Source organism: Halyomorpha halys, unplaced genomic scaffold (genome assembly GCF_000696795.3).
Source record: "Halyomorpha halys isolate HHAL.00 unplaced genomic scaffold, Hhal_1.1 Scaffold505.1, whole genome shotgun sequence".
Lineage (NCBI taxonomy): Eukaryota > Metazoa > Arthropoda > Insecta > Hemiptera > Pentatomidae > Halyomorpha > Halyomorpha halys.
In genome coordinates this window covers 547,228-563,906 of record NW_027114634.1, presented here as the reverse complement: position 1 = coordinate 563,906, position 16,679 = coordinate 547,228, and the positions used below count along the sequence as shown (strand labels likewise).

At 30.3% G+C, this 16,679-nt stretch overlaps 1 protein-coding gene across 1 annotated transcript in view; it reads left to right on the top strand.

Moving 5' to 3' along the window:
• The window catches only part of ncm (nucampholin), a 17,878-nt gene extending 5,112 nt beyond the window's left edge, over positions 1 to 12,766 (top strand). Inside the window, exons 4-11 of the mRNA XM_014425276.3 lie at positions 275 to 463; positions 1,844 to 1,997; positions 2,290 to 2,436; positions 4,222 to 4,442; positions 7,862 to 8,142; positions 9,199 to 9,300; positions 10,322 to 10,473; positions 12,509 to 12,766. Of these exons, the coding sequence (XP_014280762.2) occupies positions 275 to 463; positions 1,844 to 1,997; positions 2,290 to 2,436; positions 4,222 to 4,442; positions 7,862 to 8,142; positions 9,199 to 9,300; positions 10,322 to 10,473; positions 12,509 to 12,654 (1,392 nt within the window). The 3' untranslated portion in view covers positions 12,655 to 12,766. The remainder of the gene's footprint in view (positions 1 to 274; positions 464 to 1,843; positions 1,998 to 2,289; positions 2,437 to 4,221; positions 4,443 to 7,861; positions 8,143 to 9,198; positions 9,301 to 10,321; positions 10,474 to 12,508) is intronic.
• Positions 12,767 to 16,679: the final 3,913 nt, after the last annotated feature.

The following is a 16,679-nucleotide window of genomic DNA, read 5'->3' as shown; positions in this document are numbered from 1 at the left end:
GACTTAAGTTTAAATGGTTAATAGAAGAATATAAAATGTATATGCCTTCAAAACAATTTTGTATATTGATAAAAAACAAACTTTAAATTTTATAAATAACTTAAAGTAGTTGATATCACTACTTAGTTTAATTATTTTAAAAAAAAATTCTGCCTATTAGATAGTTAGCATACATTAGCGATTTTAAAATAAAACTATTTTTTAAATTTTACCATTTTTACTCGTTTCGAAATAAAATATTAAAATTTTATCCCAAGTATTTATTTTTCTATAGGCCCATGAAATTCTTGGACTGGAATTGGTTACTTTATTGGTAGAAAATCCTACAGATGATTCAATTGAGGTTGCAGTAGCATTTTTAAAAGAAGCTGGCCAAAAATTAAGTGAAGTAACTAGCAAAGGCACCAATGCTATATTTGATATGCTAAGAAATATTCTTCATGAAGGAAAGTTGGAAAAAAGGGTAAGGAATCCCTTTTTGATATGTTTACATTTATTTAGTATTTATTGGAAAATATATTAAATTTAGGCTTTTTGTCATTAATGGTAAAATAATGCTAAATTTAAATTAGTTTAGTTAGTTTCTATCTATATATTTTTTTAATATATAGTTTAAATTAGTATTAATCATATGATTAATATATGATTTATGATGATAAAATTAGTCCCTCCATGAGAAGGGTAATGTAAAAAAATTATTTACTTATCTAGGGGCTGACATCCCATTGGAATAATTTATAATGGTTTAGTGGCCCAAAGAATTCAATTATGATTCTTTCAAATGATGAATAAAATTTATGAATATTCATTTAACAAAATGAATATAAAATTTTATTTATTACAACAGATTATGAGATGCCTTATTTCTTTGAATTGATTATTTTATTTTTCATGAGATAAGTAATAAGAGCTGTCAAAAAAGTTATTTGTTTTTTAAACAAAAAAAAAAAACTGAAAGGAAAATCATTTATTACATGTATTACTCTCAGACTATTTTTCTGTAGTCACCTTATAAATTGAGGCACTTATATCGATACAAAGGCTGTCTATTACCAGTCTGGTCTTCATTGCTTGAAATAGGTGGTGAACACTTGGCATTAGACCCATAATTTGTGGCAGATGATCGAACATCTTCGATAATTGGGTGCGATTAGCTGTGTGTGGGCATGTATTGTCAAGGAAAAGAACTAAACTTTTCAGTGACACTTGTTTTGTATCCTATCTTCAGGATTGTCGAATGTTTTACAATACTTCTCTGAGTTTATTGTTGATTCACATTGAAGAAAATCAAACCAAAAGCACTTCCCAAAAATAAGCTATATTAATCTATCACCTAGTTGACAATGTTTGCAAACATTTTCTTGTTTTCCTGAGAGAACTTCATTACCATTTGATAATTTTTTGCATTTATCTCTCAATAGGCACTCTTTACCGATGTCTCCCCAGTTATGAAATGTTATTTGTCACAGGCTTGTGATATCTAAGTTATTAAGTTGCCAATAAAAACCTAACCCTTGAGCACATTTAAAAATTTGGGGGATTATTTATTGTAGCTTACATTTTATATATTTTCTGTGAAACAAATATAAGCAATGCACTGGCTACCACAACTGAATGAATACTGTGTATTGGCACATTTAAATATGAAAATTTTAGCTCTATCACCACCCACCACCATACTAAGCCAAAACATAAGTCTCTGTCCATACAGTCTTTGTAGTTTTTATAATTTGCCAGATAACTATTCTTCACAACTAATATTGTTTTTAATCTTTTAATGATACCACTATTAATTAATATAGTACTATTAATTAGGAATTTATTGATTGTATTGTTTTTGTAGGTACAATACATGATTGAAGTTATGTTTCAAGTACGAAAAGATGATTTTGCTACTTTTCCCTCAGTACCAGAAGAGCTGGACCTTGTTGATGAAGAAGATCAATTCACTCACTTAATTGGACTTGATGATGCTATTGATACCCAAGATATACTAAGTAAATTTAAAAATACTAAGTTTTCATGCTTTTTTACTATATTATTGTATTTATTCATGTATCTTTTTAAATAATAGTAAATTATATGTATTTCATACTAAAGAAATATACTTTTTTATTAAGTATCAAATCATTTAAGTATTTTATATAAATTGATACATTATCTTGAACTCACTTTAGACCTAGAACCCACCCATATGTTAGTTTCCATCATTCCAAAATTATAAATCTACTATAAATAGAATGCTTTGGTAAAAAATTAAATTAATTAATTTTTTTTTCTATTTTACAGATGTATTTAAGCTGGATTCGGAATATCAGGCAAATGAGGAACGTTATAAAGAATTGAGAAGTGAAATTCTTGATACTGATTCTGAAGATAGTGGGCCTGAAGCTAGTAGTTCTGAAGGAGAAGAGGATTCTGACGAGGAAGATGAAGGTAAAGATCAAGAACGTAGTTAGTTGTCAAGGAGATGATGGTTGAGATTTTGGTCATAAATAATATTTTGAGATTGTGACAGGGTTTATAAAATAGCCAACAATAAATTTGTCCCTTTCATATTTCCTTGTTTTACATTTACTAAAATATCAATTACCCATCTTTTTTCTTTTTTGAGAGGAGGGGGAAAAGGAGGGAGGTATTTTGTTTTATACTATTAGTATTGTCTGTAAATCCATATTCATATATTTTAGTTTTTTATTTTTGTACCCATTACCATTCATTCATGAACCAGTTGCTGGAGAATGGTGTCACCTCTGTACTCTAATTGTTTTTCTTTGGTCCACCCCTGGATATTCATTCTGTCTCATTTCATGTCTCCAGCTTAGTTTAATAAGATATTTCCACTTTACTTTATTTTATTTTTTACTCTTCCTTTTTAACACAATTCTGTTACTCTTCTCTTTACTCTTTATGTTGCTATTTTTATTTATGATAACTTTGTGTTTGACATCTTGGACCCTCCTTTCTTCATTCCGTTTTAATATCTTACCATTGAGTTTCTGGAGAGGGCAGGAAAAATAAGGTAATTTTCTAAAATCAGGACTGAACTTATTGGTGGAATCATGATTCTATCACACTATTTCTAAACTTATTGATGAATTGCTACCTATTTAGCATTTAAATCACTGATGACCCATCAGTTCCATCGGCTGAATGAATTTATGGATATAACCTTATTACTACTTCCATGTTGTTGATTACTGTTTCGAAAATTGACAACTGATCTTGTGCAGTAGTTGGTCTCAAAAAGAAATATTTAAGATCTTTAAAGGTTTAAATAATGAGATGAGGGTTCAAAACAGATTGAAAAAAATTCTGTTAATTTGACTTTCTAGTTTTCAAAATTTAAGCAACTAAACGAAAACATGAGCAATAAAAAACATGACTTTTTGGAATTGACGCTTTGTAGGTAAAAATGTTAAGGAAGTAGTAGGAAAATGAAAAGAATCTCTATGAAATTTTAATAAAACATGAAGTTATTAAATTAAATAGTGAAGTTAATATAATAATGAGTTTATTTATTTTTCCCTGAAAATAATATTTTTTTCCACGTTGATCTCACAAGCTCAATTTTTCTTAAGTTTAAATGTGGTTTTGAATAATATTTCCTTTCCATTTCCATGTTTATTTATTAATCTTTTCAGAAATGACTTTCACAATAAAAATAATTATTTCTTTTTCATTTATAAGCCTAGGAGTCCCCTTAATTAATTGTACAATTCCTCTGGTTGGGTAATGAGAAATTATTTGCCTAAGAACTATTTCATAGTTTGTTAAATTCTAGGAGTGGTAACCTTTTATTTGAGTCAAAAAGACATTTAGGGAAAGCAAGAAAAGTATTAAAAGTCATATTTTCAAAATGTTCTACAGCATGTCAAACACAAAACGTTTTCAGCCATGACTCTTTCTAGTTTAACCACCCTCGGTAGATAAGTAATATTATTTATGATTTAAACTTAATTGAGTTTTTTATAACCCCTGTATGTTTATATTTACGTATTATATTTCAGTTTTATCATATTCCCCCATGTTATACTACTTCATTTATTCTTCTCATATCTTGTCTTGGTTTTTTAACTCTGACTGCAACATAGGCAAATAATTTGTACACATAAACAGTAAAAATGGAACCACCATCTCCTTGAATTAATCAACAGCCTGACATTTCTTCATTGTAATTAATCATTGATGTATAAATAATTATTTTCTAATACTTTGCAGAAAAGAAGGTCACTATTGTTGATAACACAGAAACCAACTTGATATCACTCAGAAAAACTATCTATCTAACAATTCAATCGAGTCTTGATTTTGAGGAATGTGCTCATAAGTTGTTGAAAATGGAAATTAAGCCTGGACAAGAGAAAGAACTTTGTCATATGTTTCTAGATTGCTGTGCTGAACAGAGGACGTATGAAAAATTTTTTGGTCTGCTTTCTCAAGTAAGTTTTGTTTCGCAGAAGAAAAAAAAAGTAATTAGGTTTCCTTGAAAGCCACATATCACTACAAGGGTAGAACATAGACCTACCAATAGGGTGATAATAGAATTAGTGTGAACCCTGAACCCCATTAGACTTTGTGTTAACTGATGGCTCAGACAAAAAAATTTGAGTAAAAAGTGAAGAATTGATACTTGCTCAATTTAGTGTTTCTAAAAAAAAAAAAATGCTAGATTTTTATATTCGAGAAAAACTAGGAATAGGTTAATTTTTTTTAACTTGTTTGCATTTCTTTTATTATTTTTTTTTATTTATGGGAAAAATTGGAGGCACAAACCTCAAATTCATATTCAGCAGCCCAAAAAACATGAGTCGGCTAATTAAACTGGATTATAAAGATTCTTTTGGAGGAAGTTATGAAGATTTGTCATTTAAGCTCTGTCAGACTTTTTCATTAAAGATTAGCCCTAGTTGATATTAAAGACCATTTCACCAAATACCTCGTACATTAATGCAATAAGTTTAATCAAAATTGTTAGACCCCCTTTTTGAGAAATTTATAAAAATTGTGTAAAATTAATGATATCCAGTGGCACATCCACTTTCGATTTTAATGAAAAAGTTGCTGTAACATGCCAGATATTATGCCTCTCTTAAATGGATGATTTTAGTTTTGTACAACTTTTTTGAGCTAGGTTCACCACACACACACAGACCATTTTACAACTTATTGGGGACCTTAAAACATGTAGTTCTATTGAAAACTCGAATTTGAAATTTTTCAGGATTGTAACACTTCCCCTTACTATATATTTCATATATTGGTGAGTGAAAATGAAAGAAATTTGAGTTGCCTTAAAAAAGTAAACTTCAGCTGGACAACTTTAAATTCTTTTTTTAAAAGTATTTAATTTGTTCTAAAGGAATAGCCCCTAAAAGTATTTACTTTGTTCTAGATGAATGGTCTCTGTGGTTTTATAGTTGCATCATTGGTTATAAATCATGGAAACATTTGCTTGCAATCTAAGCAATAATTGAAGAAATTTGAAATAACTGAAGTTCCTCTCGAGAGTAGTAAGGAACATTGAGTTGCTATCTCATCTTGAAAAATGCTCTACTCTTCAATTCACTTCCTACCACCAGAGGTTGGAGCGTTTTGAACAAGTCTCTTAAATAAGTATGTGGTGTCATGGGCTATGATAAACATAATCTCTTAGCTATTCATAATTTTTGATAAAGTAGTTCATTGCATCCATGTTAAATTCCCATTTTTTATTTCTTATCCTCGTTTTTTTTTTTTTGTTTTTGCAGTTGTAGACTGGGAATATATACAACACTTTGGTGGTGCATGATTATGACAGTGTGACATTTGAGTGATTCCTATTACTTTTTTCTGAACTATTTTTTATAACTTTTACTTATCAATATATGGGATATATAATAAGAGGAAGTATTGCAATCACAAAAAATTACGAATTTGAGATTTTAATTGAAATACACCTGTGAGACTGAGACCCTTGAGTCCAAATAACAAGTCTCCCAAAAATGGACAGTTATATGAAAATGAAATTGCATGTTTGAGGCAGGTACATGCATGGAACGTTACAGAAACTTTTTCGATAAAATTGACTGGCTATAGTACCATTTTACCAGTAGGCTAGTACCATTTTATAGAATAAATTTTCATATTTTATTGTTTGTCTCAACAATGGCTCTAACGATTTTGATGAAACTTGGTATATCATTGAACTATCAACTGATCTTTAATATCAGCCAGGTCTTGCCTTAAATATAATAGTTTAACAGGGCTTAAATGCTAAATTTTCAAAAAATCTTTAAAATACTTTTAATTTTGTTTATTTTAAATTATTAACAATTATGTATCATTAACGGTAATAAAAAATGTATAAATATGAACTATGAAAAAATTTGATAACTAACTAAAGGAAAAAATGTAAAAATAAAGGCAGTGTGTCTGATCTTTCTAGATCACAATCATATATACAGGACTTTTTATATTTTGTTAAACTGTTTTATTCTTGCAGGAATAAAGTTGATATTTGTTATTCACACCTCAAAGAACTCTAAAATACGAATTTTTATAGCAACAGAAAATTACAAATTTATTGTTCGAAATTCTTGCCTTCCAGGTGTGTGAACTTATTATCAACTTAACTTTAAATTAAAAAAAAAAAAATAAATAAATGGAATATTATCTAGTTAAGAAGAAATTTTAAGTTTCTTAGATTCTTCTTGTAATTTTTGTTTCGTATAAATCCAATTCAGCGTGGCATTTCTCTGCTCTTGCAAATTATGCTAGGATTTGCTTTACATTTATAAACATATAAAAAAAAAAAACACATTGAACTGATTGAATTGTAAGCAAATATGTATTTATATACATCTTAGATCCTCTTTTTACATGCAAATTACCATAGAGATATAAAAAATACTATTTTCAATTTTTTAACTTTTTTTTTCAAGAATACCAAAATGTTTGTATAGTGGGACACTTTAAAAATGGGATTGTTTCTAATGCGAATATTAGGACACCCGTTGTGGACCCAGTATAATTGCAGATAAAATTAATTTTATTAAAATATAAAATTGCCCTGGTTAGGTATTCAATTATTTAAACCTGTAACAAAAATATTTTCATTTTCAATAGAATGGACCACATTTTATGATGGATTCGTATAGGAAATCAGATTCAAAACTGATGTTAAGCCTGTGAAAAGAAAATATTGATTCAATGCTTCGGGAAGGTGCTAATCCCAAACAAAAAAAAATCAATCTTTTTCTCCATAAGAAAGCCTTTTATCTAAATCACCACCATGATAAACTTTGTAAATAATTAAGTTAGCTATAAAAATAGCCCTTGTATTTTTATAATAACCCCTTCTATTGCATTTTTATAATAGTTTTTATACAATAACCCTGCATTAGTGGTACTGGTCTTTGGTGGGGGGAACGAGTCCGGCAAGTGGGGCTTTTTGCCCACCCCTGATGGCTACCTGAGTTCCCGCTGCGTACTAACCAAGGTGGGAGTGTCAAGATTCATTCTTCAGGACCGCCGAAAAATTAATGTTAACTGCCCCAGGTGGGATTCAAACCCACAACGTTCCAAACCGAGCGGACTGGGACCTGCACCCCAACCTGCATGGCCATCGCGTCCCTAACCCTGCATTAAGTACTAACTGAAATAACCCTGTTTGAACATAAACCCAAATCATAATGTTACTGAAAAGATTGGAATAGAATTCTTAAGTATGGTGTGTGTTTGATTACCGTTTTTTGCACCTATTCTGACCATCAGATCGATATCTTTGTCAAGTATATTTTATATTTATATTGATCTTATAATTATTAATATTTTCTTTTGTTATTTATTATCAGATACTTATTGATATTTTTTTTTCCAGCGTTTCTGCCAAGTAAATAATACTTACATAGCACCTTTCGAACAGATATTTGCTGATACATATTCGACTGTTCATCGCTTAGACACTAATAGATTGCGGAATGTGGCAAAATTATTTGCACATCTTCTCTTCACAGATGCTATTTCTTGGGCAGTGCTATCAAATATTCGACTTAATGAAGAAGATACTACTAGCTCAAGCAGAATTTTTATCAAAATTTTATTTCAAGAGTTATCTGAGTATATGGGTTTGGTTAACCTTAATGCGAGATTGAAGGATCCGTAAGTAATCTTGTTTGCAGATAATATTTTTTTAAAGTTGTATTAATGTCAACTGAATTTGTAAAATAAAAAATGTTCCCAACTTTCGGAAATTATAATCTTTGTTGAATGTCAGTAAGATGATGCTTTTTGTAATGATGGTGGGCTGTCAATTCTAGTACCGACCCTCCAGGTTGGGACTGCTAACTCCACAGGTGTAGTCCTCTCTCAATTGTTTTAACACTTAGAATAAATTAATCCTTAATGTTTTCATTTAACATTCTTTATTCATCATGATACAAACTAATATCTATTCTAGATTAAAAAATGTTCTACTAGAGACCCTGAAGTCATATGTATTCAATTTTATAGAACTTTTTAATGAGTCCTGTTTTTAGAAAGATATTTATAAAAAAAAAAAAAGTTGTAAAATAAGTATTATTATTATTATTTTTTGGCCAGTTATGCAATATATGAGAGAAGACTATTCCTCCAATGGAATATTAGAATTTATTATGACTCGGTATAAATATAATTAGGGTTATAACTATTATGTTTTCATGTTATGTTATAACTATTATGTTTTCATGTTATGTTATAACTATTATGTTTTCATGTTATGTTATAACTATTATGTTTTCATTCAATTTTATAACTATTATGTTTTCATTCAATGTTATTACTATTATGTTTTCATTCAATGTTATAACTATTATGTTTTCATTCAATGTTCTTGATTCATCATGATACAAACCTATATCTATTCTGGGTTAAAAATTGTACTACTAGAGACCCTGAAGTCGTATGTATCTAATTTTATAAAATATGTTTATGAGGCCTGTTTTTAGAAAGATATGTGAAAAAAAATTTACATTTTTAGCAGAATAAGTGTTGTTAATATTTTATGGCCAGTTACACAATATAACAATAGAATATTCTTCTTCCTATGTCATCTAACATTAATCTATAAACTATTGAATGTTAGGAACTGAATTTAAACCAATTTATTCATTATTGATTCTTATTTATTGATAATGTGATTTAAGATTGTGGTGTTTCATAAAATACATTTTTCAGAACTCTTCAATCAGCCATGGAAGGTCTATTTCCTAGAGACAATCCAAAGAACACACGATTCGCCATCAACTTTTTCACATCTATTGGTCTTGGTGGTCTTACGTTAGTATACATTGTTAATTTTGATTTTCTAGCTTTATATATATATATTTTTTTTTTTAGGGGGTTAAGTTTCTTAATAATATTACCTGTTTAATAATGCTGGTATTGATACAATTATTAACTTAGTGTAAAAAAATATGCTAATTATAATATTCCAAAAATGTTTAATAATTCATTGGAGTTTTGTTTAGGTTTGAGGGGGGGGGGGAGGATCCATCAAAAACTTAAGAATTTGCGAAAGCTAACCTATTAAAATTAGTGCTGTGAATCTTCCTTCTTATACTTATGAGTTTCCATGACAATTAAGGACACTTATACACACACATAAAAGATTTCTAGTATACAGATTCATTTTATGAGAAGTCATTTATTATTTTGTGCTCTTAAATTGAGTTCTTTTGGGTTATTTCGACAAGGATTTATTTATTGGGAAAAAATGGCAATAGAAGTGCTAACTTTCTATGTATCTCCTAACTGTTACTAGATTAAAGTTTATCTTAAAATGAAAATATTGTAGATGATTTTGTGCTATTAGTTTATTCATTTATGTTTTTAAAAATATGGTGTGTAGTGGTAAATCACACTATTTTTACTTAGCACCCTGATTTTGTGTAGATTGGTGGACTCATTTTGTAGTTATCACCATTTTTGTAATTTTTCTTACTATATATTCCATACATCGGTAAGTGAAAAAAATAAAATTATAATCTGCTTTAATTATTATGTAGGAAAAGTAATCAATATCTTTAAACTTAAATATATTTAGTTCTAATAAATAAAAATTAACTGTGGCCTTAGATGGTTTTTTATAGCAAAGTTTCTAATATGAGAAATTTGTATAAAAAATATTTTCATTTTCTCTATTCTCTGTTTTTTTTTTAAGATAAAATTTTAGAATTATGATTTTAATAAAGGTGTATTTGTAAGTCATTTAGTGTAATTCTATAAATTCTTTAAGATTAAGTTATTTATTGTTTCAGTAAGTTGATATTAATGAAAAATGTTTTATTTTTATGCTTAGTGATGAACTGAGAGAACATTTAAAAAATTTACCTAAATCCATTCCTGTGTCACAACTCATTCAAGAATTGTCATCTGCATCCTCCACTTCTTCATCGTCTTCATCTTCATCTTCCTCTGAAACTGAGTCTTCATCGTCTAGTGATTCATCAGGTTAATAATTTTTTATTTTATTTTTTTGGTATTTTAAGTAAATTTCTTGCTAATGATATTTTTAGTCTCATTAGCTGTGTTATTGATATTTGATGAATTGGTTTATCTGATTATAAACTGTATTTGTGTGCTTCCTGATTATAAAAAAACAAACTGAAAATAGTTTCTAGAGAACTAATCAGGTCTCAAAAATTATCCTGTGTATCCAAAGGACTAGATATGAATAAGATCAACATCATCCAACTCAGTTTGGGCCCCCACTGAGTTGTAACAGATGAGCTAAGAGCTCTTGCTAAATTATCTCATTGCGTTGGGCTATCATACGCTTGTACTGATCCCAGACCCAATTAATCTTGAGAGTGAGGTAATAGGGTTTGGTTTGTTGGAAGTGGTATTCCTAGCAGTGATTGGTGAAAGAGGTCTGAAGGGGAGAATTGATGTGATCTTCCACCATAACCATAAGCTACGATTGATCTGAGACAGGACAGTTTAACATGGTAGGCTGTGTAGTATATTATATCATGTTGGCCAATCTCCAACTCACCCTTGTAACATGTCTAACATTGAGGAAATCACAATTACCACCTAAAATGTAATCATGTACCCAAACTAATGGAGTGCAATTTATGGGCCAATAGTACTGATAGAGATTATGGATGGCACTTACCCTGTATGATTTTTTGTATAAATATGGGTATATTATAGGATTTCTAAGTCTATTGAAACCTTTTCATTTTCAAATGTAACCTATTCCAAATCAATTGTAACTTTTTCCATTTCGAATGTTACTATTTCCATTTTAAATGTAGCTTTTTCAATTTCAATTGTAACCATTCCGGGCATGAATTATTTCATAAAAATTATATAGTTTTTCTTTTATTATATAAAAATAATTATGTTAATTTCAATTATACCTTTATGGAAAAATAATTTTGGCGTATTCTTCCTACATTTATTTTTGTTATTAAATAATCTATATTCAATATTAATTTTAATGAGGTATACAATTAATGTCAGAAAATAATTAAACTTTTTTATGTATGTTTAAATCCATATTGATATAATTTTGTTTTTATTTTTTTGGGAGGAAGGTGGATTTTATCAATTTAGTGATGATTGGGTTTTCGAAGTTGTTGGTATCAACATATTGTTCAAGATCCCTGAACATTTTGTCCAAAGTACTTATTAGTTTAGCTGAAATCTTCAGTTAAGGTATTGTTTATTAGATTTTCAAGGATGCTATTTCCGTCTTTAGTATAGTATTTATGACTGCTCATGCGCATGAAGAGTTTCTTGTATATAAAGATAATTTTTTCGAGGGTTCTAATTCTATTTTTTTAAATTTTTATGAAATATTTTATTGCACATGCGCTTTTTGATTGGTTCTTACTTTTAGAGTTTTCTCTGATGTATGGACCATTTATTAGATTTTCAGGTATCCCGATTCAATTTTTAGAATTGGATTTTCATTTTGTTTTGGTATAGCAATTGTTTATTAGATTTTTGAAGACACTATCTCCAAACCTTCAAACAAATTTTTTATCACACATGCACATTTTGATTTGTTTTTACTGTTTCAGTTCTCATGTATTCTTAGACCTTTAAATGAAAGTATTTATGTACCTATTTATCTCATCAAAATGGTTAAGAATTCATACTAATTTATGTACTTGGCTTATGTTTTTTGTAATTTATTTTCAAAGTATTATCCATTCCAGCAAACAGAATTACAACTTTCTATACACTCTCAACATTCCTTTTCATATGTTCTTTTTTTTTTTAAATCTTATTTCCTCATTTTGCAATTATTTATTTATTTTTTTTAAATTAGTCGTATAAAAACAAGATAATAACTGTTACATTTATTACTATAGTTTAATTTAAGGACTGTTGACGATTACTTTAACATCAATTTTTTGAATTATCTTCAACCTGTACCTTCATAATGCTGGAAAATATTCAATTTTCTCATGTTTATAATTGAACTATATTTCCTATTTTTGTTTAAATCAATGATTAACTCTTTTTTTTTCAGAGGATGATCGAAGGAAAAAGATCAAAAAGAAGAAAAAGCCCACTGTTTCAAAGGAGTATTCAAATAAGAAGAAGGAAAAAAAGCAAGGAAGCTCTGAAAAAAGTAATAGATCAACCAAAAAACAAACCAAGAACAAAAAATATTAAAAAGAAAAAAGGATGAATGAAGTGGTTAATCCTATAAAATAACATTATTGTGTTGTTATTGTATAATAATTTTGTCTATATTTTAATATAATGTGTTTTTAATTATAATAAATGCTGTATTTTCAGTTTTAAAAATTACAATTGGATTTATACTATATTGATATAAAATGTGGTTTTAAGTAATAACAATTGATCATTCATTTAGTATAATTCAAACTTAATGGAGGATTGCTCATGCATATTGAAAAAGGATCTTTCCGTAATTAAAAATCTTATGAATTGAATGGTTTTATGCTTGAGAGATGAGTAGTAATTAATAATTTATAAAATGTTTGTATGAAATCGATACAACTCATGTTGTTGACTGAGTGAGATGCTGGTATTTAAAAAATAAGTTCAATGAGGCAAGTATTGAAGTATGAGTTATGATATCGTCTCAGATATGTTGGTGTTGACTTGGCAGACATTGGTATGAACTTCAAGGAAAAAGGTAGGTGTTGACTCGGATAGTGCTGAAAGACAAGTGGGCCTAGTTTTTGAGGTGATGACTGGCAAATGAGTACTTGGTCTTCCTTTCCAGGACAAGAGTCTACAGACAAACTGTGAAATCCGAAATCTGATTTCTTTTGAACCCACCACATATCATCATGGGTAGGTTGTTGTTTGATAAACTCTTCTATTAAAGGAAATTAGACCAACTATTCTGGGTTCAGTTTATTTATTGACATTTAATTATACTTAACATGAGGTGTCTAAGGTATGTCTTTTACTAATTTTAATTACATTTTTTGGGTGAATATGCTTAATTGACCCGTGATTGCATTTAATGGGTCCTAGAAGCTGAGAAAAAAAAGAAAACAAAAGGGGGGATAAAGTACTTTATTTTATATCTTGGGTTTGAAAGATAATATTAACATGACAACCTAAATATTTGTTTTTCAGAGTAGACTATAGGAAATTTACAAACATGAAAAATAATTGCTTTTTGGTCAAATAAATTTAAAAAAAAAAAAATGTTTTAATTATTAAGTAAATCAGCCTTATAGATGCGTTCACTCCGAAAATGATGAAAGATTTTTACTCAGCATGCTAAAAATCTGTGTTAAAAAATATAATTGAAAAAGAAAAATGTTTTAATATTAAAGATAAATCGGATGCCAGTTTTGAATCTAAAGATGTTTTATATATACTCCTCTCCACTCCATGGAAGAATACTGTTCTCATAACATAAAATATAATAGATTTGTTAGAATCGTCTAAAATTTACTTATTTCATTTCAAAATTTTATTGTGCTGATACTCATGATGGCTATTTTTTGCTAACAAATAATGATTTTATATTTTTGATACTTTAAACTTGAAAATCTCCCTGACACTAGCTGCTGGGAGATTCCTCTATTAGTTATGATTGCCCAGATAGCCTTCTAGTATCTTTTTAATAATTAAACATTTATGTCAATAGCCAGGTGCCTTAAGAAACATGATTTTTGGAAGATTTTTAGTTGACTGTTTGCCATTAAGTATAGAAAGATGGTGATCAAGAAAAGTTAATAACCAACTTTTCCCCCTAAGACTGAATGAGAACTAGATACAAACAGTAAAATATATGAATGTACATAGAAAATTTATTTACAAAAAGGAACGTAGGAAACTAAAAAAAAAATTAAATATAGATAGATCAAATATTAACTAATAACAAGAAGAAGAAGTAAATGAGATGTAGGTATGGAGCAATAACAAATTAAGGTAATAGGAAAATGGGGGCCGCACATAGCTCAGTGGTTAAGACAGTCTTACCAATTTGATGTCTATTGGCGGTGTCGGTTCGAATCCGCCCTGGGACGTTGACTTTTTTCATTGCGTGGCGGTCCCACAAAATGAAGAACTTTGACCCCCAACCATGGTTAGGCAGTATAGGACTTCAATGGGAGTCTTGGCCAAAATAAAAAAAAAAAAAAAAAAAAAAAAAATAGGAAAATGGTAAATAATTTCCAGGTGATCTATCTGGTAATTTTATTATATCTTAGTTTGTTGTATTATCTTTTGGTAATTGTTTACCTCAGCTCCCCCAAAATAGAGGAAGTCCATTTTTCGAGACGAGAGTGTGCTCCACTGTCCGCTGACTATGGACGACTTAGGGTAGGTTACGAAATTAACCACCCTTCAAGAGGGAAAATTTCTGTCCCTGCCCATTTACTCCTTTCTCCCTTTGTTAAAGGTTAGCTATATATAAGCTAACCTTTAACAAAGGGAGAAAGGAGTAAATGTGCAGGGACAAAAATTTTCCCTCTTGAAGGGTGGTTAATTTCGTAACCTACCCTAAGTCGTCCATAGCGGACAGTGGAGCACACTCTCGTCTCGAAAAATGGACTTCCTCTATTTTGGGGGAACTGAGGTAAACAATTACCACCGACGCCATAAGCTATGGTAGAAAAATGAAGTGGACCTGGCCAGGCCATCTCATGAGGAAATCCGAAGACAGCTTGGCAAGGCGAGCTGCAGAGTGGATCGCCCTGGACAGGAAGAGACGAAGAGGACGGCAACGCAAGAGCTGGGCCGACGAAATAACTAAACTAGGGATGCAACATCGATGTCGATGTTTTTAAGCCGATGTATTACGTTTGTCCCAATTTTTAATTATTTTTTTTCCCCAAAAGTAACTAAATGAAAACAAAAAATTTACAGTATAAGCAGATTCATATCAACAATGGTGAGATAAAAAGTACCTCCAACCATCACGCTAACGACGTAATAAAGATAAATTACGACAAGAAAAACATCGATGTTTTAAAATATCTAAGCTCAATATTAAAATATCATTGCATACAAATCTTTGCCAAAAATACATCGATGTTTTTGAACAACCATGTCAGTAACATAAGGTGTGTTCGTCAGAAGACTAAGCTCTAGCCTAAGGTCGTTGCCGTTCCGTCTAAAGTCGGTTTTTTGGATACAGAACAAAAGGGGGTTCGTGAGAGCGCTCGCGTAGCATCTCCATCATTGTTCTTTGTTTAGTTGCAACTGAGAGCTATTAAGGGGGCTCCACATGTTGGCCAAACCGTGGTGAATTCAGACATGCGCGAGCATGTGGATGGTCAGCTCTGTTTACCAAGCATTTGTACAAGCCTCCGATTCGTAGCGAGCGCCCAACATGTGGATCCGCTTTAATATTAAGGACATTGACGTCGAGAGACGTCTAATATTACAATTTCTTTATAGCGTCTCAAACTTTTTCTGCTTTATATATTTTTTTTTTAGATACGAAACAGCCTTATAGACCACGCGAATATTATTTCTTCGCAACTTTCCTCTCCTCTCCTTTCCCCCCACTTCTTCATTCTTTCAGACTGCTCTCTTCTTTCTTCTTCGCTCCATACTCTCCGGCTTCTTACCTCTTTGGCACCCACTAGGACCTTTATTATACTTAATTTTTCCCTTTATTCACCTGTATTGGGACAGTCTCGACTTGAGATTCCTAATTTCCCCGTTTCTTTCTTCATCTGCTTAATGTACCCCCTACCCCCACTAGATCCCCACATTTTCCCAAAGATCTATTAATTCTGCTCGGGTTCATTCTGACCATATGGCCGTAGAAACGCAGCCTCCTTAACCTAATGTCCGTTTCCAGGTCATCCATTTCTCTTTACAATTCTCTGGTAGGTGTCAGCCGATATCCCTCCGGTAACTGGCCCATATATCCTCCTCAAGACCTTCTCTATTTCCAAAAGCTTCCTTAAGTTAGGAAGAGAAGCGGTCTCCATTCCATACAGAATAACCGTTTTGACAACCGTGTTAGTGTCTTATTTTTGCTCTTATTGACAGACCCTTTTTACAGTATAGGCTACTGGGGGTAAAGCTGAGTCTTTCCATCTTGTCCAACCTCTCCTCCATACCCTTCCTCTTGGACCAGATTTCTTTAAGTCTGTGGATACTGTATAAAGTGGCTTGTGTATGTGCCACAGTAATATGTGGTTCATCGTCTATTTCAGTTGATCGTGATTCAAACATAGTACTAATTAGAAATT